General features: G+C 40.4%; 5 protein-coding genes across 7 annotated transcripts; 4 read left to right on the forward strand and 1 right to left on the reverse strand.

The window, feature by feature from the left end:
• Nucleotides 1–6,228: 6,228 nt before the first annotated feature.
• Nucleotides 6,229–9,941, forward strand: LOC121975820 (two-pore potassium channel 3-like). Its single transcript, XM_042527703.1, has 2 exons — nt 6,229–7,577; nt 9,477–9,941. The coding sequence occupies exons 1-2, from the start codon at nt 6,322–6,324 to the stop codon at nt 9,622–9,624; spliced, it is 1,404 nt and encodes a 467-aa protein (XP_042383637.1). The 5' UTR covers nt 6,229–6,321; the 3' UTR covers nt 9,625–9,941.
• Nucleotides 9,942–10,038: 97 nt separating this feature from the next.
• Nucleotides 10,039–13,559, forward strand: LOC121975822 (DNA-binding protein DDB_G0278111-like). The gene is made up of 7 exons (XM_042527705.1): nt 10,039–10,323; nt 11,554–11,619; nt 11,695–11,744; nt 11,819–11,883; nt 12,972–13,063; nt 13,142–13,213; nt 13,304–13,559. Exons 1-7 carry the CDS (start codon nt 10,054–10,056, stop codon nt 13,340–13,342), a joined length of 654 nt encoding a protein of 217 aa, XP_042383639.1. The 5' UTR covers nt 10,039–10,053; the 3' UTR covers nt 13,343–13,559.
• A 508-nt stretch (nt 13,560–14,067) lies between these two features.
• On the forward strand, nt 14,068–16,987 carry LOC121975823 (zinc finger BED domain-containing protein RICESLEEPER 2-like). 2 transcript variants are annotated; one of them, XM_042527707.1, is made up of 3 exons: nt 14,068–14,321; nt 14,559–16,590; nt 16,665–16,987. In XM_042527707.1, exons 2-3 carry the CDS (start codon nt 14,646–14,648, stop codon nt 16,754–16,756), a joined length of 2,037 nt encoding a protein of 678 aa, XP_042383641.1. In that variant the 5' UTR covers nt 14,068–14,321; nt 14,559–14,645; the 3' UTR covers nt 16,757–16,987. The 2 variants fall into 2 exon arrangements, with proteins under 2 accessions (XP_042383641.1, XP_042383640.1); XM_042527706.1 differs by having other exon boundaries at nt 14,596–16,590.
• A 256-nt stretch (nt 16,988–17,243) lies between these two features.
• On the forward strand, nt 17,244–19,643 carry LOC121975824. Of its 2 annotated transcripts, none has more exons than XM_042527708.1 (4): nt 17,244–17,690; nt 17,767–18,281; nt 18,370–18,469; nt 19,415–19,643. In XM_042527708.1, the coding sequence occupies exons 1-3, from the start codon at nt 17,615–17,617 to the stop codon at nt 18,457–18,459; spliced, it is 681 nt and encodes a 226-aa protein (XP_042383642.1). In that variant the 5' UTR covers nt 17,244–17,614; the 3' UTR covers nt 18,460–18,469; nt 19,415–19,643. The 2 variants fall into 2 exon arrangements, with proteins under 2 accessions (XP_042383642.1, XP_042383643.1); XM_042527709.1 differs by having other exon boundaries at nt 19,423–19,643.
• A 1,616-nt stretch (nt 19,644–21,259) lies between these two features.
• LOC121978480 (receptor-like protein 33) lies at nt 21,260–23,755 on the reverse strand. The gene has a single exon (XM_042530822.1). The coding sequence runs from the start codon at nt 23,753–23,755 to the stop codon at nt 21,260–21,262; it is 2,496 nt and encodes an 831-aa protein (XP_042386756.1).
• Between the last annotated feature and the right edge of the window lie 351 nt (nt 23,756–24,106).

Here is a 24,106-nt window from a genome sequence, read left to right on the forward strand (position 1 = left end):
ATGTTGTACTTCGTTCAGTTACGTATTGCTGATACTTTTGAATCGATTGGAGATGTACCCCAATCGATTCACGGCGACGCCCATGAAAGAAACGACTATATTTTGAAGACGTTTAAAAGGCTGAAGAAAAAAGAGAACAACATACACTCGGAAAAAATACTGTTTGAGTGCTCTCAAGATCTCTCAAGTGCTCAAGAACAAATTCAAGCTCTCCTCTTTGCCAGATTTTCAAGTTGTACTCTACAAAGAGAAGCTATTTCAAGTTTGTAAATCATCCTCTTCTTATTCCTTATAGTTGTTGTGAGCTATTTCTTTAGAGAGAGAGAGAGAGAGAGGTGTAAACCTTGTAAAGTTTCTCCACCTTCGGTATAGTTCTGAGAAGGAGAAATTCTATAGTGGAAGAGTGACTATGGTGTGAATACTTGAACTAGTTATCTCCTTGAGGAAGTGGATACCAAGTAAATACAAGAGTTAGCATTGCCTTCAAGTTTTCGCTGTGCAAAATCAAGTCAACGAAGAAATCGAAGTGAGTCATTCACCCCTCCCCCCCTCAACTGGTCCTAACAATCTTAAAGGTTATAATTTTATCCCCTTTTCTAACTACTACTACAACTTCATCCTTTAACAAACTATCTATAACAATACCCACTTCATTTCTTGCTTTACTCTTTCCTGTGTATCATAACTTAAAACCCGAGTTCTCTATCATTTTTGCTTTCTCGGCTACCCATTTTATCTCTTACACACACAAACTACTAATTCTTCTCCTAATCATCGTATCTACTACCTCCATTGATTTATTAGTGAAGGTTCTTGTGCTCTATGTTTCAAATATTAGATTATTAATTTTTCTATCATATTTGTTCTTATCCAACCTATGGTGTAAGAACTCTTATCTATTTAACACTACACCCAAGTTTTCATGGAGATGTAACGGTCCTTACCGATACGTTACAGTTGGACCTTGTGACGTTAACTCTTGCATATTTAGCACTACACCCGAGTTCTAGAGATGTAGCTATAGGATCATTACGCACGTGAGGGAGGGGGAGGTGAATCACGTGGTTTTAAAATCTACTTTTTTCAGTTTTAAAAAAGATTACGTAGTGGGAAAACTAATTAAAATAGAAACCATAAAAGCACAGTACGTAAGGAGTTACTTGATTCGGAGCTTTCGGCGACTCCTACTCCAAGACTCAGATCTATCAGACCTATCGACTAGTAATCCACTAATGACCTCTTCTGGAACTCGCGCCGACGCGAGAGTAAGGAGCCCGATCGGGAGGTAGTTGGTCGCGAGAGCATGCTCGCTTATAACTCACGCTGAGGTGAGAGTCTGGAGCCCGACCGGGAGGTCGTTGGTCGTGAGAGCATACTCGCTTATAACTCGAGCTCGGACGAGAGTCTGGAGCCCGACCGGAAGGTCGTTGGTCGCAAGAGCATGCTTGCTTATAACTTGCGCTGGGGCTAGAGTTTGGAAAGCATGACCGGGAGGCGTTGGCGATACTCCGGTCCAAGACCGGTGGCGATATTTCGGTCCGAGACCAGTGACGATACTCCGTTCGAGACTAGTGGTGATACTCCGGTCTGAGACCGGTGGCTAACTCTGGTCCGAGATCGGTGATGATACTCCGGTCCGAGACAGGTGGCGATACTCTAGTCCGAGACCAGTGGCAATAGATCGACCCTAAACGGGGGAGATAAGAGATCCGATATGTTGGTCTGAGACTAGCGAAGACCGCTCGACCTTGAACGGGGGAGATAATGGATTCGATAAGCTGGTCTGAAACCAGTGAATACCGCTCGACCTCGAACGGGAGAGATAATGGATTCGATAAGCTAGTCCGAGACCAGTGAAGACCGCTCCACCCTGAACGGGGGAGATAATGGATCTGATAAGCTGGTCCGAGACCAGTGAAGACTGCTCGACCTCGAACGAGGGAGATAATGGATCCAATAAGCTGGTCCGATACTAGTGAAGACCGCTCAACCCCGAACGAGAGAGATAATGGATCCGATAAGTTGGTCCGAGACCAGTGAAGACCACTCGACCCCGAACGGAGGAGATAATGGATTCGATAAGCTGGTCCGAGACTAGTGAAGATTGCTCAACTTCGAACGATGGAGGTAGAGCTTGGTCTAGGAGCTATGTCGCTCGACTGAAGATCTGTCTCGGTCCCTCGACTCTTGAATACCATGGAGTCGGGGAAAATACATAATGGAAAAACTAATCTATCGGCCAGTTGAAGCTCCAAGTCAATCTCTCGGCTCCCGAATACTCGTGGAGTGAGGGGAGAAGATAATATATTCATCGAAATCCTCTGAGACTGTGATAATGGCAGAGAGTCTTCCAACGTCGTCCATTTTCACGTTCTAGAACAGGTGAAGCAGATTCTCACAGACGGCGTCAAATTGATCCTGTTCGGAATCTGAGTCAAACGGACAGCCGATTGAGGTGGCTAGAATGTTGACCGAATCGTGACGTCCCGGAGGGGGGGGGTATGCTGAGATGGTTTCTATGTTGACCAAGTCGTCAGAAGTCTTCTGGTCAATGCTACCTACCTGCAACCAGCGACCGGGTTACCTCGGTCTCTGGTACCCGATGCTCAAGGCAGATCCAACGAATATACAAGTAATAGACTAAGACATATAATAATGAAATGCATGTAGAATGAGTACGGAGAACGTACCTTGGCCCAAAGGGGCACCCTTCTTAGATCGGTTAGCTGGTTGGGACGCTAGTCGAGTTGTCGTGACTCGGAAGAGTAGAGGACTCTAAACAGGCTGGAGAGCTGGATCTGACATATCAGCATGTAGGCAGAGATAAGATATCGACACGCAAGCCGAGATACAATGGTGGCACGAAGGTTGGAACATATAAAACATCACACAAGTCAGGTCAAAACATAATGACAGCGAGGGCTCCGGGGCCCGATCGACATCGGAGGCGTACGACAATGTAGATCGAGAGCTAGAGAACCAGACCGACGAATCTGAGGTGCCGGCAGTGGGGCCGACGGCTAAGGAATGCCTGTCAGGGGTTATGGAACTGGTGCTCTCGCGGGCGCTATGGTCGGGAAAGGTTGAGAGGGAGAAAAGGAGGCGACGACTGGCTATGACGTGAAGACGAGGGCCGTGGAATGCGACGACAACGCCCTCAGTGTTGGAGTGAGTTGTGGGTGGCCGGCGACTAGTCTGTGATGGCAACGACGCTGTGAGGCGACGATGTCTCACGGATAAGAGAGGAGGAGGAAGGAAAGAGGCGGCCGTCGACGACGGAGGTTGGAGAAGGCGATCGTGAGGGGCATGAGAGCTGTTGCCTGTGTGAGAGAAGGCGGCGACGAGGTGCATCCTAGTTGCCAGACGCGATGGTAGCTGCTGGATGAGGTAGTGGCCATCGGGGAGGAAGAGAGGAGAGGGGCGGTCCTGTCCTGGCGACGGCAGGCCTCAACAGCGAGCGACATTGGAGGCGGCGTGCGTGAGAGCGAGGTGGCATGGGGTGGCGATGAGCCGTGGTCCGTGTGAGGAGGGCGGCGACGGCGTGCATGAGGGAGAGGAAGCGTCGACGTATGTGGTTTTCATGACGATGGTAGAGCCCAACCCCCACTGTGTGACGGTGGCAAGCACAGAGGAAGAAGGAGAGGAGGTCATGGTCGGCGTCTGTTAGTGTCAGTGTGCAGGAGGCACCGGATTGAGAGGCGGTATGAACCCAACTTCGTGATGAAGGTATGCGTAGGAGAAGGGGAAGCAAGTCGACGACGGAGGCGTCGGGGTGCGTCCATTTGCCTGGGCGTGAGTGCGAGGGTGGACGACGATGGCGATGCAGGCGGCACCCCCTTGTGCCTTCATCCTGGCGGCGGAGAAAAAAACCCCGCAGCCTCCCAAAACCACCCCTTTTTCACGCATCTACAATGCCAAAAAAGGTTGCTATAGTAAAAGGACAAAAAATGCCCCTCCCCTCTCTACATACTACATCAGTGGGAATCCGAAGGACCAATCTATCAAGTCAAATGTCTTTTGGAGGTTGAGTTTGAGCACACGCTTTAAAGTGATTTTTTTCCTTGCATATTTTCTTAGTAGCTCTTGCGCTAGGTGGATGTTCTTTACGATTAAGCAGTCTTCAACAAACGCTGCTTGAGCTGGGTCGAAGAGGCTGGTAGTGGCTGATTGTAGTTGAGATGCCAAGATTTTGGAGATGATTTTATACACCACGTGCTTGTAATTCACAACAAATGTGGTATTCTCGGTTTTAGGAACCATGACTAGTAGTGTGTGATTCCATTGCTTGAAGAGGCGACCTGAGGTTAAAAATTCCTTAGCTGCCTTGTACACGTCCCAACTCATTGTTTGCCGAGCTTCTTTGAAAAATTTAGAGCTATATCCATTTAGTCTTGGGTACACTCAGTGCGGATATCGAACAATGCTGTTTGTATCTCTTTGTTGGTGAGAGTTGTTGCTACATTGTAAGTGTTGGCCCAGCTATGCAAGTTGCAGATGTTCCTAGTAGCCTCTTGAAGTGGGAGACAAATTCATCGGTCACCTCCTACATGCTCATCGTTTGTTCACCAGAAGCTTTGGTAATGACCACTACAGTATTGCTTTTGTTGTTCTGTTTGGCTAAATCATGGAAGAAGTTGGTGGGTCGGTTACTTTCTTCAGATATTTACATTTTGCTCGCTATTTATATAATGATCTCTCGACCTCCGCCAATCTACTAGTTGTGACCTCCAAGTGCATATAGTAATCGGGCTTGGGTTCGCCTGATACTATCCTCTGTTGGCCGACTTCTAACTCCTTTGTAGCTTGCTGTGCTTTCTTGGAGATGTGCTAAAAATGTTGCTTGTTCAACTTCTGTAGCTGCAGTTTGAACCGAGTTAGCTTCTGTTTGAGTCGGAATTGAGCATATCCGATTGTTGGCTCTGCCCAAAAGTTAATGAGTAGTACCTGAAAGCTTTCATGCAACACCCACATATTATGGAACTTGAAAAGCCTCTATTTAGGTTGCAAACCTTGTAGCATCGTGACCGCACAACATGAGTGGTCGGAGAGGTAGCCTGACGGCAAGAATTCTACAAAACTGTGGAAGTCTTCAAGTAGTCATCATGTGTTGATCAATGCAAGGTCTAGCTTGCTTGAGACAGCTCCATTTGCCCATGTTAAATGGATTCTCATTGACTGCCTGCCCACTAAGTTACACCATTGAAGTGTAGCTTCAAAGTCCTGAATTTCGTATAGTATCATCGACCTATCTCCTTTTCCTTGGCTGATAGCAAGGCATTGAAATCACCGGGCACCATCCATAGTTCGTTGATTGAATCTCCTAGCTCAGATAGGGATTGCCTCAACGACCTTTGGGGCACGATGCTACGAAGTCCATATATAAAAGCCATCAAAACCTACTGCCCCGTGATTTTACAACGTGTTTGGCAATGTAAACGCCGCTCCGCTTGTAGGATGCTCAAATCAACTAGTTGTGGGTTTCAAAGCACCAAAATGCAATCATGATTAGAGAATGAAAAGTTATGGTTAATTGTCATACTTGAAAATTGTCATGGTGACAAAAGATGAATACGTTCGTCTTTAGTGTCCTCGTCAATCTGTTCTAGGACCAATATGGAAGAGATAAATTACGGATGATTACTAATCGTTAGAATAATGACTAGCACATAAGAAAGATATTTATCTTGACTTTGTCGAGATTCGAACCCCAGATCTTATATTGACAATATTTTATGCGCTAGTTACTAGACCATCCAGAGGAGATTTGAAAATGATTATGGACGGATAGCATTGACGTTCTCTCCTTATAATTTGGTTTCCAATATTATCAAAACTACTATTCATCACGAATGAAGGATATGTTGTGCCCCCTTTTGTCGTAGAGGCTTATGAAAACTCCAGCCAACTGTCGTGGACACTGCTTGCCCATCCTCGCCGTCTGGCACACAAGTAGGCCAAGATGATGAACCAAAATTAAAATCTTGTTAAATTAATTACTTTTTCAAGGCAGCTACAATTTTTAATGATTTGAGGACATCCTAATCCAACATACAAAGAACGGAATTTAGCGGATTATCTTTTGAACCCATTAAAAAAAAATCAAAAGATAAAATTGATGTGGAAAACGATTCTTATACTTCCCAAAGCTCTTTTCAAAAGTATGTATATTTTATGTATTTTCAATTTCTATTTCTCAAAATTATTATCCTTTAATTTAAATTATTATTTTTAAAATAAAAGTATATATAAAATGAAAAAAAAACTTGTGATTTATGTTGAACTTCGAGCCCATCTTCAATCTTCTTTGTCATTTCCATACGCATGGAAACCGAGCCGCTTCTTCCCCTAAAAATCGGATCTCAGTCGCCGTCTCTGCCCAGCCACCGGCAGAGGGCCTCCGTCACTTCCCCCGTTCCGCCGTCCTCTGTCCTATGCCCCCTCCCCGAGGACGGAGAGATCTCCATCCCCCTCTCCAGCCCCAGCACCGCCACCGCCGCCTCCTCCCTCAAGGACCTCCTTATCTTCGGTCAGTTCCCACCTTCTACCGACGGCGAACCAGACGAATTCGCCCCTCTTCCCTCGTCTTCCTCTCCTCTTCCCGCCTCTCCCCTCTCCGGCAATCCCAACTCCTCTTCCTCCTTCTCCGCCGCCGCCGTCGCCCATGCTTGGCTCAGCGACCCCTCCGCCTCTAGGGGGAGGAACAGCCTCCACCGATCCCGCACCGCCCCGGCCATCTCCGCGATCAATGAAGTCGGAGGCTCCCATATCGACACCCCTGAATCTGATCGCCCCTCCATCGTCACCCAGGCTTTCCTCCTTCTCGTCGTCTACCTCATTTTTGGGATCTCAATCTACACCTTCAATCGCCACCACTTCGTCGCCAAAGAGACCCATCCCGTTGTCGACGCCCTCTACTTCTGCATCGTAACTATGTGCACCATCGGCTACGGCGACATCACCCCGGTTACTGCCTCCGCCAAGATCTTTTCCATCATGTTCGTCATCATTGGCTTCGGTTTCGTCGATATCCTTCTCTCCGGGATGGTGTCTTACGTGCTCGATATCCAGGAGTCCCTCCTCCTCTCTGCCGTCAATAACCCGATGAAGATCGACGACAAGAAGAAACATAATCAGCAAAAGAATCACGACCAACACCAGCACCAGCACGAGCACGGACACAACATCACCCGGAATTATATAATCGACGTCAAGAAGGGGCGGATGAGGATACGGATGAAGGTAGCACTTGCACTCTGCGTCGTCCTGCTCTGCATCGGCGTCGGCACCGGCGTGCTGCGCTTCGTGGAGCAGCTTGGATGGCTCGATTCCTTTTACCTCTCTGTGATGTCTGTGACCACCGTTGGGTACGGGGACCGAGCATTCACAACGCTGCCGGGCAGGTTATTTGCGTCGCTGTGGCTCCTAGTGTCCACTCTCGCCGTCGCTCGTGCATTTCTTTACTTGGCTGAGGCAAGGATCGACAAGCGGCACCGGAGGATGGCAAAACTGGTGCTCTGTAGAGACATGACTGTCGCAGAATTTCTCGCGGCTGATATGGACAATAAAGGGCTTGTCACGTAAGTTACTTTGCTCTCCTGTGTTCTTCCTTATTTTGATCTATTCATATAAGGTTTTTATTGCTTGTTTTCTCACTGCCGGCACGAATACCATGAGAATTTGGAGTTATTTAAGAGGGATCCTGACAAACTGAACCTTATGAGCTAAAAGAAGATTCAGACACATGGCAGAATTGTTAAAATTGACATCGTGTACAAGTTCCAAATAATGAGTTAGAAATGGTCTGCATTGACACAAGGATTTGCTTTTCTAGGTCTTATCAGCAAAATTTTCACCATGGTTTTGTTGGCTCCTTCCTCTAAATGTCTAAATAGTAATTGACCTTCTAACTCAAGGAGGAGGTTGGAGAAAGATGCAAAGGGTTATTTTCTTTTGAACTGAAATTTGCTTGGCATAATTTTGTAATCCCGTTAGTTGGTGAAAAAGGAAAGGAAAGAGTGTTGTTGAGAGGCTAAACAAGATTTAGTAAAATTTGATATGGAACAGTTTATGTTTTGTGTCTGTTTTAGTCATATCTTGTTGCTGGAATTTGAGGAAGGTGAGGATAATTGAGGAGCAGGGTTGATAAATGCAAGAATAGGTGAACTATAAGGTTTCATTATAGAGTTTTATCTGAGAATAAGTGGTCAATGCTAGTATATATATTTCAGAAAGTTTGAAATGATGCAAAAAAGATTTATGTTTTGCAGGGATTGGATTCACTATAAAAAATCAATAACATTATTCCTGTGTTTGTGAGGAATATGAAAACAGTGTTCCTAGTGATTGTTGGTGGTTTAAGAATTTCTTTCACTTGTGAGAAAGAGGCAGATTTTGAGGTCATTCACTAACAAGGGAGTGAACATTTTCCAGATCACCAGATGCAAAGAAATCCCTTTATGATTGAGATATTAATTCGGTTAAGGCCTTACTATGCTGTCAGATGTTGATATTAATAGCCTATCATTCTCACCTTTTATGTTTCTGTGTTTATATTGTTGTTTGGGTAGCTTGGAAAATTTCAAGATTTTTGTTTCAATTAAAATAACATTGGACTATATTCTTTAGGTTTCCACTTTGCTTAATTTCAGATTTGTCTCGCATTGAGTAAATGATACACCATTAAATAAGAGTTAATAAGTGTTTTATAGCTTGCCATTAGGCTGGTTCACTTAGGTAGAAAGTTCTATGGCGGAAGGGTAGACTCACCCTTAAGCTTTAAACTAAAAACAAAAAATAAAGATATGATCATCAGCTTGTTCCTTCTTATTCTTCCTCCTTGGATAAGAGCTAAAGCTAAAATCTAACACCCTGTGGTGGAGCGGCTGGGCACTTCTTCCAAGCAGTGAGGGTTTGATTCCCACACAAGGCACACTTGTGGCGATCGAATTTCTGGTGTGCATGGGTGCCATGTTAGGACCTGCCACGTTTCCTGAATTTACTTGGTGGGCAAAATATGGGGCCAGACTGTCTAGCTCAGGATTAATCGGGTTATAAGATCTAGATACCTGGTATATAAAAAAAGAAGTTAAAATCTAACAAACTTTTAGAAAGAACTATCATCTTGCACCTCGATGATTCTGGTATTTAGTTAATCAGCAAGTGCGTTCTTCCAGTTTTTCTTCCTGAAATTAGCAAGTAGTTCATTACATCTCAAGTTCTATCTCCTTTTTTAATTGTTTTAGACTTGTGACTTATCATTCTATTCCTTTTCTACTTATTACTATCCTTTTTTTTTTATCTCTTTTGTTCCAGTATCATCTGACTTCTTGTTAACACTTGCTCAAAAAATGTTTCTAGTTCAAATCTAATGTGGATTTATTTAGCTGCATAATTCTGTTGGCTATTTTGCTCCAAAAACAATTTCTTCAGCCACCAAATGCTAATTTTTTTTTTTTCTTCCATATGACTTCGTGCAGTAAATCAGAATATGTGATATACAAACTCAAGGAAATGGGAAAGATCTCTGAGAAGGACATCATGCTGATCTGCAATCAATTTGACAAGCTAGACGCCGGGAACTGTGGAAAGATCACTCTCTCAGATCTTACCGGGAATCATCACTGACAACTCCTAAGAAAAAAGTAACATTACAAGGATGCATGCTTGTGGTTCCTGCGTTTCTCTTATTTATACTTGGGTACCATCTGCAATAGGAACAAAGATGCAGCCTATACATGTCAAAGAAAAAGTCCCATAAAAAATTGTACAGGTTGTACAAAGGGACATCCTCAGGCTCGATCGCTTGTGCCTGGGAACTTGTACGTAGGTAAGCAGTAGAGTTGTATGTCATAATACATGTAGATTATGTAGCTTGCTCGATGAATGTTTATGTCGACATTGATATGCTTCTTCCCAGGAATATACCGCTTAATTGATTCACATATGAGACTTGTGTAGCTTATGATCACATCAGATTCACTCATTCAGCTGTAGAGATTGTCGACTTTGATTGTCCTTTATTTCCTAAGGTAACCAAGCTACCACGTACACAAGATGCGTCATTCGGGGGCTCATGTTGGGCCGAAGTCGGACCATCCGAGCCATGGGCTGTCTGTCCGGTGGGCTCATGAGGCCTCTATAACTGAACCGGACATGTCGCACCAAGGGAATTATGCGGCGTGTCGCATTAATTTTCTGTTTTTCTCGGTCTGTCGTCTCTTATTAAAGAGGGACGCCGCGGTCGCGACTCGCGTGTTACCGCCGAAAGGAAGAGAAACTGCGGCGGAAGAGATCGTGAGGCGATTCCAACCTTGTGGCGGCATGGTATGGATCATGATTTCTCAATTAATTTTTTTCCGTTTCAATTTTTTTAGGTGTCTTTTGTCGATAGTTTTGCTCTTCCGTTAGGGTTTGCCCGTGATTGTTGTTTCTCTGCGTGACTCTTTCGATCTGGTGCTTATTTGGTTTCAGTCTTGGAATTCAGTGGTTTTTACACACTTAAACCGGGTTCTTATCTTTTCGTTTTTCTGGAAATTCTCGTAGCCGGAAAAATGCTTTATGCTACCACTTCCGCGTTTGTGAGACTTGCATTGTTCATCCTGGGCAGATTCCGATTGATCGATTAATTTATTCATGTGCTATATGGAGGAAATTGTTTCCAATTTTTTTTTTGATATTTTTGTTCGGTAAGAATTTTGAGCTGAGATCTGAATTAGGCAAAAAAAAAAAAAAACAATAAAAACTTTGTTGTAGTCATGCCTTGTGAAGCAGCAGATTTCAACGAGATATGCTAGTTGTTATATACTTGAAAAATAGGTTATTTACTTTTCGTTACTGCCAAAGAAGAACATTTACGGTGGATTGAATTTCCTCTTGTTTTGTCTTCCTTTGAGCTTATCTCCTTCCATTGCTTCTTTTTGATTGGTTCATCATTTTTATTACACAATCATGCTTGTAGCTGTATCCACCATTTACCTTTGTTTTCAATAATCTGATAAAGATACATGTCATAGCAGTCGTGTTAATGAGACTGTTATGTTTACTAGCTTATAACTTTAGTTTAATTTGTCAAGGATATCATAGGTTATGATTAGCAACTAGCAGAAATATATGCATGGTAATCAAGATTGTGATTCTGACCTTATGAAACTAATATAAATAATCCAAATCATAAGTAGGATTTGACTTAGGCTTGGAATTTATGATCTGTTCCTATGCTACCTCATCGTTCCTAACTAGTGTCTCAGTCACTTTAAGAATTATATTGTATTGTTCAACTATTATCAAATCAATAGTTTTAGTTATGCTTCATGATTCCAGAATGATAAAGTTTAATGCGTTCATCTTAATAATGCATATTGAAAGTTAGTATATATGATAGATTATAAATGTCAAAAAATAATTCTACAATAATTTAATTGTACTGTAGGATCTTAAGCTACGCCCCAATCCTGGCATCCACTCCAACCCTATGATCTGAACACATTAACCTCTTCTTTCCTATATAAAATCCCGATGTTGACAATCTTGAATATTTGTATTGTTTTTCCTTAGGATGATCCAGAGCTTGAAGCTATTAGGCAACGGAGAATGCAGGAGTTAATGGGCAAACATGGCGCTGTAAGTTATGTTTATCGATGTCGGGGTGTAAAAATTGCTGAGTTTGTAACTAATATTCTTTGGCCTTTTTGTCAGGGTAATCAACAAAATGGTGAGCAACAGAAAGTACAAGAAGAGGCCAAAAGGTTTGTTAATTTTTCAATTGGAATTTTGTTAAATGGAAGTTTAAAGAACCATCTATCTGTAACTTGAAATGCAGGGAAGCAGAGGAACGTAGGCAGTTGATGCTGAGTCAGATATTGTCCACTGAGGCAAGAGAAAGGCGTAAGTGTTGTATTAGACTACTTTTCATCGTTGTTACTATTGCTCTGTGGTTGTTCCATCATGCCTTTATATATTGCTCTTTTATTTTGTTGGATATAAAAAATTATTTTCTCCTCTAAAGACTCGTTCCCAGTGATGAAAAATTTCTTAGAACCTTAGCATGCTTATGGCACATTTATACTACAACTCTGTCAAAATCAATGTCTTGATGGTACATCTAGGAGTTTGGCACCTTAAGATTAGATTAATCTTGTTGGATTAGGGATTTGTATTCAATCTAGTTCTCGATTAAAAACAACCTGAAGAAAATGTTATTCTGGCATTTCAAAAATAACTTCTTGTTATATATTAAGATTCACTCTGGATCAAGAACTTGTTGATTATCTTGAAAGGTAAGCTACTAGGTTTAGGATTTGGATCTATAAATGTATTATAGTGAGTATGAACATTTGTTTATGAAGTTTGTAGATTGTTAGATTGGTAAGAATAAAATGATTTTAACTGGAAATTACAGTATCCTTTTTGTTTAGGGTTTAGAGTTTAGGGGCTATGTTTGAGTAAATTGGAGAAAAATCTGCAACCACAATTTAAACTTTACCCTCAGTTTCCATATTAGAAAATATTTGTTCTGACTCCCTAACCAAACATAATGGACATCAATTTACTTAATTGCCCTTCATCTTTTATAGGTACAAAAAATCCAAAAGGAGGTATAATGGTCAATTGATTCAGCCTAAGTCAATCGATTAATATGATTCCCAATAGATTGGTTAGGCGGAAAAAAGTCATGCTCAATTTGATATAAACTATACTAGATTCTAGTTTAAATGTGCTGAATTTAGGAAAAATTATATCTTCTTTTGAACTTTTTGTACCTATAAAAAATGAAGGGTAATTAGGTAAATCAGTATGCATTAGGGAGTTGTATGCAAGAAAAGTTTGTATGCAGGGAGTGGGAACAAACTTTTTCGGAGGAAGAATAGTTTGTTAGTAGGGAGTTTTGAGCAAGTTTCCCATGTTTTGTTAACAATAGATGTTCAACTATTTACATATGGTTCACCACTGACAATAATGTTCGTTTTCTGTAGTTGCTCGTATTGCATTAGTGAAGCCTGATAAAGCAAGAGGTGTGGAAGATGTTATACTAAGAGCTGCTCAAATGGGACAGATATCTGAAAAGGTACAAATTAGAACGATCGCAGATCCTGCTTATTACATGATCATGCATTCTTGAAGAGATTCTCGTGTTTGGTTTCAGGTTTCTGAAGAAAGACTTATTTCACTTCTGGAGCAGATTAACAGCCAAACAAGTAAACAGACAAAAGTCACCGTAAGTTGCCTCAACTCGTTAACACATACTCAACTATCTTCTTATTCTGGTTTCGGAATCGTATCAATCACGCTACTCTCCCCTTTCCAGATCCAGAGGCGTCGAAGTGTGCTCGAAGATGATGACTAACTAGCCGGGATCATTCACTGAGATGGTTGTGATCTTTTGGTAATTAACTCGCGTAAAATGGTGTTTGCTGGATGATGCATGAACTAGTTTTGAAATAACTTGGTTATGTTCTGGACCTGTTTTTCCTTGGCAAATCAACCATATGCTATCACATTGAACTATGCTTTTATGTATCATTTGTGAGTGTGAATTATCAATTGGGAGTGGTTGAAAACTATTTTTTTTTTTTTAAATAATGTTCCAAGTGAATAGATATCTTGTTGTGGATTATCAAATCAAATATGATCAAACATGCAATCATTTACAATAATTACTCTAGGTGCAATTTTGAAATGGCTTCAAATTAATAAGCATCAATGGAGCAATATTATTGACACTTCTAACTTAAATATTAAAGTTATTTTTTAAAAAATAAATAAAAGGAGTTCGATTATTAATAAATGTTAAATCAAAGCTTCAATTTTTATTTGGATTTTAAAAAATAATTTATCCTTAACGACGGTTAGTTTAACTTTAATCTGATTCAAAAATAGCGTTACCTCCTGTCTACCCGATCCGATTAACATATCAAACAATAGGACAGCCGGCCATCGTGCCCGAATCCGCAAGTGCACTAATCCTTCCCCAGCCTCACCTTATCGAACTTGTTATAGGTTCAATTTGGATCCGCTCCGATAACTCACCAATCCCATTAATATGACATCGACAAAGATCGGAAAGAGTACCATCCGCTTTCTCCCTTGAAGCGATTCGCTTCGCTTCCGCGCAATTACCATCCGAAACCGAAACCCTAATCGCCCGCACGCCCTGTTCCTGCTGCTCGCCCTCTCGAGGAGCCTTCGATTCGATCGCCCCTCCTCAAGGGTCGCGCCTGTCTTCCCCCGGAGCTCCGAATAGGGCTCCGACAATTTTTACGCTTCGTCACGATCCCGCAAGACTACGTTTTCGAGTCAATCAACTTGTTTCTCTGGATATAAAGGTAGCTTTTTTCCCTGCTCGTCTCGGGTGCAACCCGTTGTTTGCATTGTGTACTTATTTGATCGTTAATATACCCCCTTTTTACACTTTTGATTGATTTATTTTTTTTGTTTATGCTCAGTTATTGTTGGTATTTAGATATGGTTTTGATTATACATGTGAAAGCTTGTTGATTTCACATCGTACAATACTTTACTCGATTAAAAATTTGATCTTGTTGTTTGTTCTTATGTGGTAGAAATTGGCCTGCTTATTGATATGATGAGTTTGTGTAGTGGAGGCAGTTGTACTCAGCGAGGCGATCGATTATATCTCATAATCAACTATGATGGATGCGAATGACAACACTGAAATTACTGTCCACAATCCAAGAGCTCGGAAGTTGAGATCCTTAGTTTGGAACGATTTCACCAAGGAGAGAAGACCAGATGGGAGTTATGTTGCTATATGCAATCATTGCAAGAAGCAGCTCACAGCTAGCAGCAGGAGTGGTACTACCCATCTAAAGAACCATCTTGTTATCTGCACGTCAACCAAGCGAGGTAAACGCAAGAAGCTGGTCGTTCGCCGCCTTGTACTTAAGTCTAACGATGCCAAGAATGAAGGTGGTATGAGTTCCGAGCACTCCCAGTTTGATCAGGAACTGAGCCGGCAAGATCTTGCCCGCATGGTCATTCTGCATGGTTACCCATTCAACATTGTTCATCATGTTGGTTTCAGGACCTTTGTTAGGAACCTTCAACCGCTGTTTAAAATGGCGTCTGCTGATATTGTGAAAGCAGATTGCATGAAGATATATGAGAATGAGAGGCTCAGGTTGCATGACATGCTAGACAAACTACATTCTCGAGTTAGCATCACAGTCGATATGTGGAAATCCATTGCAGACATGGACTATGTGTGCTTGACCTGCCACTATGTTGATAATGATTGGAGACTTGAGAAGAAAATTCTCAACTTCTTTCCTCTTGAGCCTTCTGAAGTGGGGCAGGATGTGAGCAAAATCATATTGGAGAGATTGCGGGAATGGAGTATTGATGGAAAGCTATGTGCTGTAGTGCTAGACAATTGTAGCACCAGTGATTTGGTTGCGAATGAGCTTATAGAGTGCCTCCGTATGAAAGGTTTTCTTATTTCAGGTGGTGATCTATTTTCTACCCGGTCCTGTGGTCATTTGTTGAATCTCATTGCTCACAAAAGTCTAGAAGTAGCGTGTGAAGTCATTGATAGAGTTCGTGTCGGTGTGCAATTTGTAAAAACCTCACCCGAAAGGAAATCCAGATTTCAGAAAGATACAGATCAAATAGGAATCCCAGAAAAGCCATTGGTTCTTGATGCTCCATCTAGTTGGCCGTCGACATATATGATGCTTGAAACTGCATGTCATTATGAGGAGGCTTTCAAACACTTGGCAGAAAGTGATCCGGACAATGCAAGCTTTCTTTCGGCCAAGGATTGGGAAGACGTTAGAGCGATTGTTGAGTGTCTAGATGTTCTTTACCAGGCTTTGGAGAAGTTCTCTTCCACAAGAATTCCTACTGCAAATCTGTACTTCAATGACATGTGTGGTATTCATTTTCTTTTAAAGACCTGGTACAAGAGTCCACAATCTTTTGTTGCATCTATGGCTAAGGAGATGCTTGAGAAATTTGAACGATATTGGGACTTGAGTAGAATGTTAATGACAATTGCATCTGTTTTAGATCCACGCTACAAGATGAAGTCTGTCGAATACTTCTTTAAGCAAATTTGTGATGATGCATTGGAAGCTAAAACAAGGATTGACAATGTTCGCGACAGCTTTATAAATCTGTACAATGAGTATGTGGGCCACTCTGCAAATTCTTCAAAACTTCAAGCCTTTTATGCCGGGAACGGTAGTGGCTATAATGGGAATGAACATGTAAATGGTGGAGAATATAAGACATCTCGAATAACATTATCTGATACACAGCGTGGATTAGATCAGTATCTTAAAGAGACATCCTCTGGTCATCCAGCAAGATCTGATCTCGATATGTACTTGGAGGAGGCTGTTCATCCTTCAAAAGGTCCTGAAGATAATTTTGATATCCTAGCGTGGTGGAAATATAATGCTGCCAAATATCCAGTGCTTTCTATGATGGCTCGAGATATTATGGGGATTCCTATATCAGTTGTTCCATTAGATAATGAAGCAAGAACTCTAAATCAGTATTTAAGTTCGACAGATCCAATGATTATAGAATGTTTGATATGCTCTCAGGATTGGATAGGCGATGAAACAGATGGTAGGGGCAAATTTTAGATATTATCCTTCTCTTCTAGTTTGTTATTCCTAACACCTCATCTTTTATTTTGTTAGTGTCACCTGTGGATGCTCTAGCAGTTGTTCCTTCCACAACTCTCTTGGAGACCAACGGTGATGAATGCATGCTACCTGCTAGTGGTGACTGAGACTACTAAATTTGCTGTTGATTTCTAGCATCTGTGTTGCCTTTCTGGAGCTGGAGATGCTTGCCCTTTGCATGAACAGCCATTCTGGCACTTAAATTTAGCCTTTTGGAATTATATGTAACATTTCTTATCCCCTATGATAACATCTTCATTGTATAGAAACTGTGTAATTCACAGTGAATATAGGGCAGTGATGTGTCATGTGCACAAAATTAATAAAGCAAAAAAAATTCACAGTGCATATAGAGCAGTAATGTGTCATGTGCACAAAATTAATAAAGCAAAAAAAAAAAAAAAAAGGACTTGGGACGTGGACTTTGTGTTGTTGCATCATGCCCCATCGTGCCACAACTGCAGACTGGGCAACTGCAACGTCTCATGTTCTCTATATATTTTTATTTTTTTAATTAAAAAAACTAATCCACTAGTTAATCACTCTCATGTTAATTAACTATTTAATGAGTATCTGTCTCTTTCCTCTGCGTTCTGCATCGAATCGACGGTTGCCGTCGTGCAACGTAAAAGAGTAGGGAGGGAAGGAATAAGACAAAAAGAAGGAAATCCACCGCCTTGGCGTACGACGACGACGGCCGCGATTGTCGCTGCAGTTCTAGTGGGTGGTAGGGCATCCACCGCCTTCAATCTGCTGCCCTTCTTCTCCTCCAGTCAAATCTCCCGCCCATCCCTTCGAAAATTTTCTATTCAATTTCCCAGATCGCTCCGTTTTCCTACTTTGCCTCGTATTATTGTTTTTGTCGGCCAAAGTTTCGATTTTGACCAGCGATTTCCGATAAAGGACCGGCCTTTGGGATTCAGGGAAGAAGAAGGAGGGTATATATCGTTATTCAGTACTCCGTCATGCCGAAGAAGAGGAAGGCGGCTAAGCGCAAGAAGAAGATGGCCGCCGCCGCCACGGCGGATGTTGCTCCTAATGGTCGCTTCGTCTTCTTTCTCCGCCGTTCGTAGTTTGCCTGCTTGAGCTCTTTTTGTTTGTGTATTTGATTCTTCAGATCATGGGCATCACGACGATGGGGTGCTGCCTCCGCCTGAGGAGATCAAGGAACACGATGGCGGATCCACGGCGTCTTCTTCCTCTGCATCATCGTCGCCTCGAGAGCACCATTGTTCTTCATCTGCCGAAGAGTTCCCTGGATCTGAACCCGTTGCCTTTAATGGATCCACTGAAGGAGTGGTCTTAGTCGAGCACGACCTGGTGGAGGAAGACTCTTCTATTGTTGTAGAGGAAACAACTTTTAGCTCTACCACAGAGTTCTTTGCTAAATCCGAGGCTTCCCTTGTCGAAACCACTAAATATGACAAGGAAGACGAGGGATCTGTTGTTCCTGTCGAAAAGATTGCTGTTTTCGCTGAAGAGGAAAGGCAAGGCGATGAGATTGCTTTGGCTGAAGTCCAAGTGAAAGTAGTGCTGCTTACTGATGTACATGAGACGGTTGAAGAACAACTCGATGAGAGTCATGGAGACCATTGTTTTGGTGGAAAAGCTGAGGTTTTACCTACTATTGAGGTGCTAAAGTCCTAGTTTTTATGGTGCTAATTTCATGTATCTCCATTAGTATACTGATTAGGAGCAAATGACCTGTTGTTACATGTAGCTTACGCCATCTCCTCCGGTGGTAGTTCGTCCGACGACTTGGTGGACTTGCTGTGGATTGCTTGACGTCTTTGCAGGTTCAGGGAGATAAACTAAACAAGGTAAATGTGATCTACTACCTTCTCAGTAGAATGCCAAGCTTTGAAGAATTCATCTTGTACTATGTAGATTTGTTTGTCATATTGGTGTAAGAAACGTAGTTGTTCAGTTACTACCATCTGTTCTTGTAAGCTTTGTTGTTTGTCTAAGATAAAGTGAGTAATGAGAACATATTTGGCTTCTGGTTTGTTTGAAGCCATTCTCCATCAGTGGTATACAATTCTATATGTGGTCGCGAATAACTGAACAATGATGAAACCCTAGGATGTCTAAGTACTACAGCCTAGGATTAATTATTGACACATTAATTTGGCCTAAGAGCAAATACATATTCATGATGTGGCAGTGTTCTTTGTGCTCCCCGAATTGGTTGATGGCCAAACGATAATATAATGGGTGGATCAACATATTAGCTAAAATATATTTTGCTCTGGCACTTGTTTTGAAGTTACTTTGTTTTAAAAACTAACTGTTGGGTCTGCTTAGTTTATGCATGAGCCATGGAGATTTGCAAGTATGATTTATTGTTCCTTTTTTGGCTGAAATTAAGCATCAATCGCACAAAAAGGAGCGTTCTGTATTTTGGATACACATTGATGTTAGATTCAGAATTGTTATTCTTGCCACTAATATTGTATGAAATTCTAGGATGACATGGTTTCTGCATAACTAACAAATTTGTCACTAACCACAGAATTAGGGTAAGTGCTTTATGTATAAGATATCGATACTTCTTCAAAATTCTTGTGATTCTATGGGCAAAATTGAGTTGCATGTGAGAGAATCCTTTTAACACAAATTCAAGCATTGACACTTCAATACTCTAGGTTGACATCCAAAATCCCTCCTTTATCATTTCGGTGTTGTTGTTCCTTTTAAGATTATTCTAAAAATCCAGTTTTTTTTTAGTGTTGTTGTATCTTATGCAACGCATTTTTACTTTTTAGTGATGCAGAACCTTGGGCTTGTTCCTTGAAGACCAACGCTCGATATAGGGTTTGAGACAAGGCTTTTATGCAACTTTTGCTGTATTTCTTGTTTGCTTTTGCTGTAGTTAAATTTATGGGCATCTCGTTATTATAATAAAACTCTTTGGATTTGTGTATTACGCAAAGGGATAAAGAACTTGACATTTTCCCATGTCTTAAGACAAAGTCAGTATTCAAATTGAACTCATGTAATAGGACTGGATCTTTTGAAGTCTGGGTTTGATTTGCTGCGTAGATCCAGGGGCGGATCCGGGATGGAATCAGACCAGAAATCTGGGTGAAGAAGCATTGCTATATGTCATGGTCAGGAATAAACTGCTCTTCATGTTTTTTGGATTGTGCAAATTAATATTGGTAGGTGAAACCGTCACCTTGGCAGCCTCTCCATCTAGAAAGGAAGTAAATTATGGAAGATTCGTCCAATAATAATAGCACATGCAAAGAGAGATTGAGACAATTAAAAGTAGGGATGGCAATGGGTCGGGTTCGGGTCGGATTCTATATCCTCCGTACCCATACCCATCGGGTATAGGATATCCAATGGGTATACCCATACCCATTAAAGGACCGGATATATTCTATACGTGTAATTTTTCTTCTTTCTATCGAGTTATTATCATTCAACAAAACATATTAAAATTAACATCCTATTAAAATATATATATATAATTAAAAAAATAGATTAAACATCTATATAGGCCTACTAATATCAACAAAAAATAGTAAGTTGATTTTAGAAAAAGAAAATTTTCTTTAATATATGTATATATATTATTTAATCGGGTATTCGGGTCGGGTATCGGGTATTGATAGTCCCTCCATACCCTCCTCCATTCGGGTCGGATGTCGGATCCTCCATCGGGTTCGGGTGGAATTGCCATCCCTAACTAAAAGTATTTACATCAATTTCTTTATTATTATATTTAAAATTTAAGATAAATGGTTTATTTTATTAAATTTAGATAATTATTTTTACTATATACTATACTGCATCAATTAACTTAAAATTTTCATCATCTTTAATTTTTTATTATTTTCTTCTCTTTCTTCTATTTTATTATTATTATTATTATATTTAGAAATGAGTGAAAAGGAGAGAAATTGAAAAGATTGAGTGGAAGGAGAGAGATTAAAAAGAAATATTATTTTATTTTTAAAATAGATGTTTTATTCTTTAAATTTAAAAAATAATTATTCATTAAATCTAAATTTAGATAATGGATAAAGTAGTTGATATAATTTTTTTTAATTATCCTATTTAAAATTTAAAATAAAATTTTTGAATAAAATAATTGATATGAATATAACGGACATTCTACATCTATTAGAAATCAATCTCAAACCTATTAATAACAACACACCAACTGTCTCAGGAGTAGATGGTGGTGCACTGCAGAAACCACAATGATTGGAGAAAATGCATGATCAATTTCAACCATTTGATCTAAACTTAATCACAGCATGTCCTCTGACCAGACTGTTTTGTTATGTTTTAAGTTCAGTTAGATTTTTTTTTTTAATATTTTGTACTATTAACATTTAGATTCTTGTGAGAACTAAAATAAATAACTTCACAAGTAATTAGTTAATGACACACCAAACTACTGCATGTATAATACATAATATGTTGCCTGATTATTGATTACCAAAATGACCATTACATAAAGATGTTGAAAATCTTAAATTACATCATAGGATAATATTACCACACTATGTGAGCTTCACCACACTTTCATCGTAAATAACATTCACAACTCAATATGACCAACCATATTAGGAAGCAATCCCTCTTCTCTCGAAAATTCAAGGGCTTAAACTCTTTTTTTGCCATTTCAATTTCAGCTTTGTAAACTTCAGTGAGAGTTGCACATACATCTTGTCCACCATCCTAAAGAGAGTAATCCTTATGGTCTTTTTGATGAATATTATGCCCAAATATGCCCAGAATCCAATTATAAATCCTATAACAATAATGACATAATCTAGAACTCTTTCAAGCTTCTCATCGTCCTCTTCATCTTCTTCTTGAGATGGTGAATGATGATTAGCTTCATCACCAGGACATGCTGGAAGTGGCACACCACAAAGGCCCTCATTGCCAACATAGGTTGAGTCATTGAAGGTTGACAATTGACCTCCTGTTGGGATTTTGCCGGACAAGTTGTTGTAGGAGAGATTCAACGAGCCCAGAAAATTTAAAGTAGATAGGTCAAAAGGAATTTCTCCCATAAGACGGTTCATTGACAAGTCAAGAGACTCCAATTCTATCATGACACCAATATTTTTTGGAATCCTTCCTGACAAATGATAGTTGGATAAGTTGAGGAAGTACAATCCATGTAGCTTTGTGATCTCTTGTGGAATCTCACCAGAAAGCTCATTGTTTGAAAGGTCTATGCTTGTCACCGCACTAAGAACTTTAGTGTATTCATTAGTTGACCCTTTTGCAGTTATAAGAATGTAATCCTTGAAATGATATTCCCTGTCAAACTCAACATAAGGAGGACCATAACTGTTATTCTCACGATAATAAGAAAAATGATGGTTATCCCTGAAATGAGATTCCGGATCGGGGTCATGATAATAATATTGTCTTGAGAGCGCGGAATAGACAATAGGCGTTAGATAGCTATCCGTAACATTCAATTGATCACTGTAGTTTTGTTTCACAACCATAGAAGTAAAATTTGTGATAGAGGAAGGTATATTGCCAATAAGATTGTTGGACGAAAGATCCAAAACTTGGAGGGAAGTAAGATTTCCAATATTTGTTGGAATAGCATGATCGAATGAGTTTGAGCTCAAACGAAGAAACTTTAGCAACGGGAAGCTCCTTCCCACCCAGTTTGGTATTTCACCAAAAAATTTATTTCCACTAAGATCAAGAGTTACTAATTCTTTATAATTTCTTAAGACAGAAGGAAATGGTCCTGACAAATTGTTATTATTCATGTGCAAGGAGTGCAAACTAATTGGATATGAGCCATTGCAATTTGGGACCTCGCCCGACAAGTAATTGTTGGATAGATGTAGTATCCTTAACATAGTGAAATTGCAAAAGAAGGCAGGCAAACAACCATTGATATGATTATTGGACAACAACAATATGTGAACAGCTTCTGGATTTCTATAATTCAATGGAATCATTCCTTCAAAAGAGTTATTTGATAGATCCATGACGATAGATAGACTAGAAGGTAACTGACCACTCAAATTGTTTGAGCTTACATCAAGCTGAATAAGTGAATTTTTCAAAAAAAAATCTGAAAACCAATCTGGAATATTTCCATAAAGTCCAACTCCAGATAAAGATAAATATCTCAAAGCTGTTTGTGTTTGAATCCACGAAGGAAATCTAGTTCCCAAATGACAATAGCTCATATCAATCCAGAGAGCATTAAAAGGAGGAATCCAATCATCTGATAATATATAATTCAAAGAGTTATAAGATGTATTCAAATAGTATAAGTCAGTGAGCTGGGAGAAGTGAGCATCAGTAATGTCGCCCTGCAATGAATTCGATGAGATGTCCAATGTTCTTAGTTGAGCTAATTGCCGGAGATTTGAAGGAGCCAACCCATTCAACTTATTGTCTTGAAGTTGTAAGTACTTTAACTTGGAGCCTTGTGGACATTTCGACAAACCATCAAGTAGGTTTGTTAGTTCTCCACCAATATTATTATTGGACAAATCCAAATCCGTTAAGTTGCATAGATCACCCAAACTCAATGGTAGTTGTCCCATCAAGTTATTCGTTGATGCATCAAAATGCATCAAGTTGTGAAGTCTGCCAATGCTTTCTGGTATTTGACAAGAAATATTGTTATGAAATAGGCGTAATTCCTCCAAATTGACGAGATTGCCCAAACCACTTGGTATACATCCATAAAATTCATTAGATGACAAATCCAAATGTATCAAGCTAGTCAGGTAGCCCATGCTCGAAGCTATCTCTCCAATAATATGATTCCGAGACAAATCTAAATACTCCAATCTGATAAGATTGCCAATGCTCAGAGGTACCTCTCCAATAATATTATTATCATGCAAATACAAAGACTCCAAGCAAATAAGATTGCCCATGCTCAAAGGTATCCCTCCAGTAATATAATTCCCAGACAGATCTAAATACTCCAAGCGAATAAGATTGCCCATGCTCGGAGGTATCTTTCCAGAAATATTACTACCATGCAAATCTAAATACTCCAAGTAAATAAGATTACCCATGCTCAAAGGTATCCCTCCAGTTATATGATTCCCAGACAAATCTAGATACTCCAGATGGATAAGACTTCCCATAATGAGTAGAATTTTTGTTAAAGAATTACCAGCTAAATCCAAGTGCTTCAATTTTCTAGTGGCATTCACAAAAATATTTCCTTCTATTTGATTGCTTGATGAATTGAGTTGTGTCATACTTGTGCCAGCTCTTGCTGCATCTGGTAGCCAACAATTTGACAAAGAAAGATGTTCTAGGCTATTATAATTAATTTGGTGAAGCCAAGTATTTGCTAAAGAGAGATTGACACAACTCATGTCTAGATATTCTAGAGAAGTTAAGTGGGAAAGCCAACTCAGGTCATTTGACCATTGTGAAGAACGCCAATCACAACAACTAAGGTCGAGGAAGTGTAGGTTAGAAAGATTGCC

This window comes from Zingiber officinale, chromosome 4B, assembly GCF_018446385.1.
Source record: "Zingiber officinale cultivar Zhangliang chromosome 4B, Zo_v1.1, whole genome shotgun sequence".
Taxonomy (NCBI): domain Eukaryota; kingdom Viridiplantae; phylum Streptophyta; class Magnoliopsida; order Zingiberales; family Zingiberaceae; genus Zingiber; species Zingiber officinale.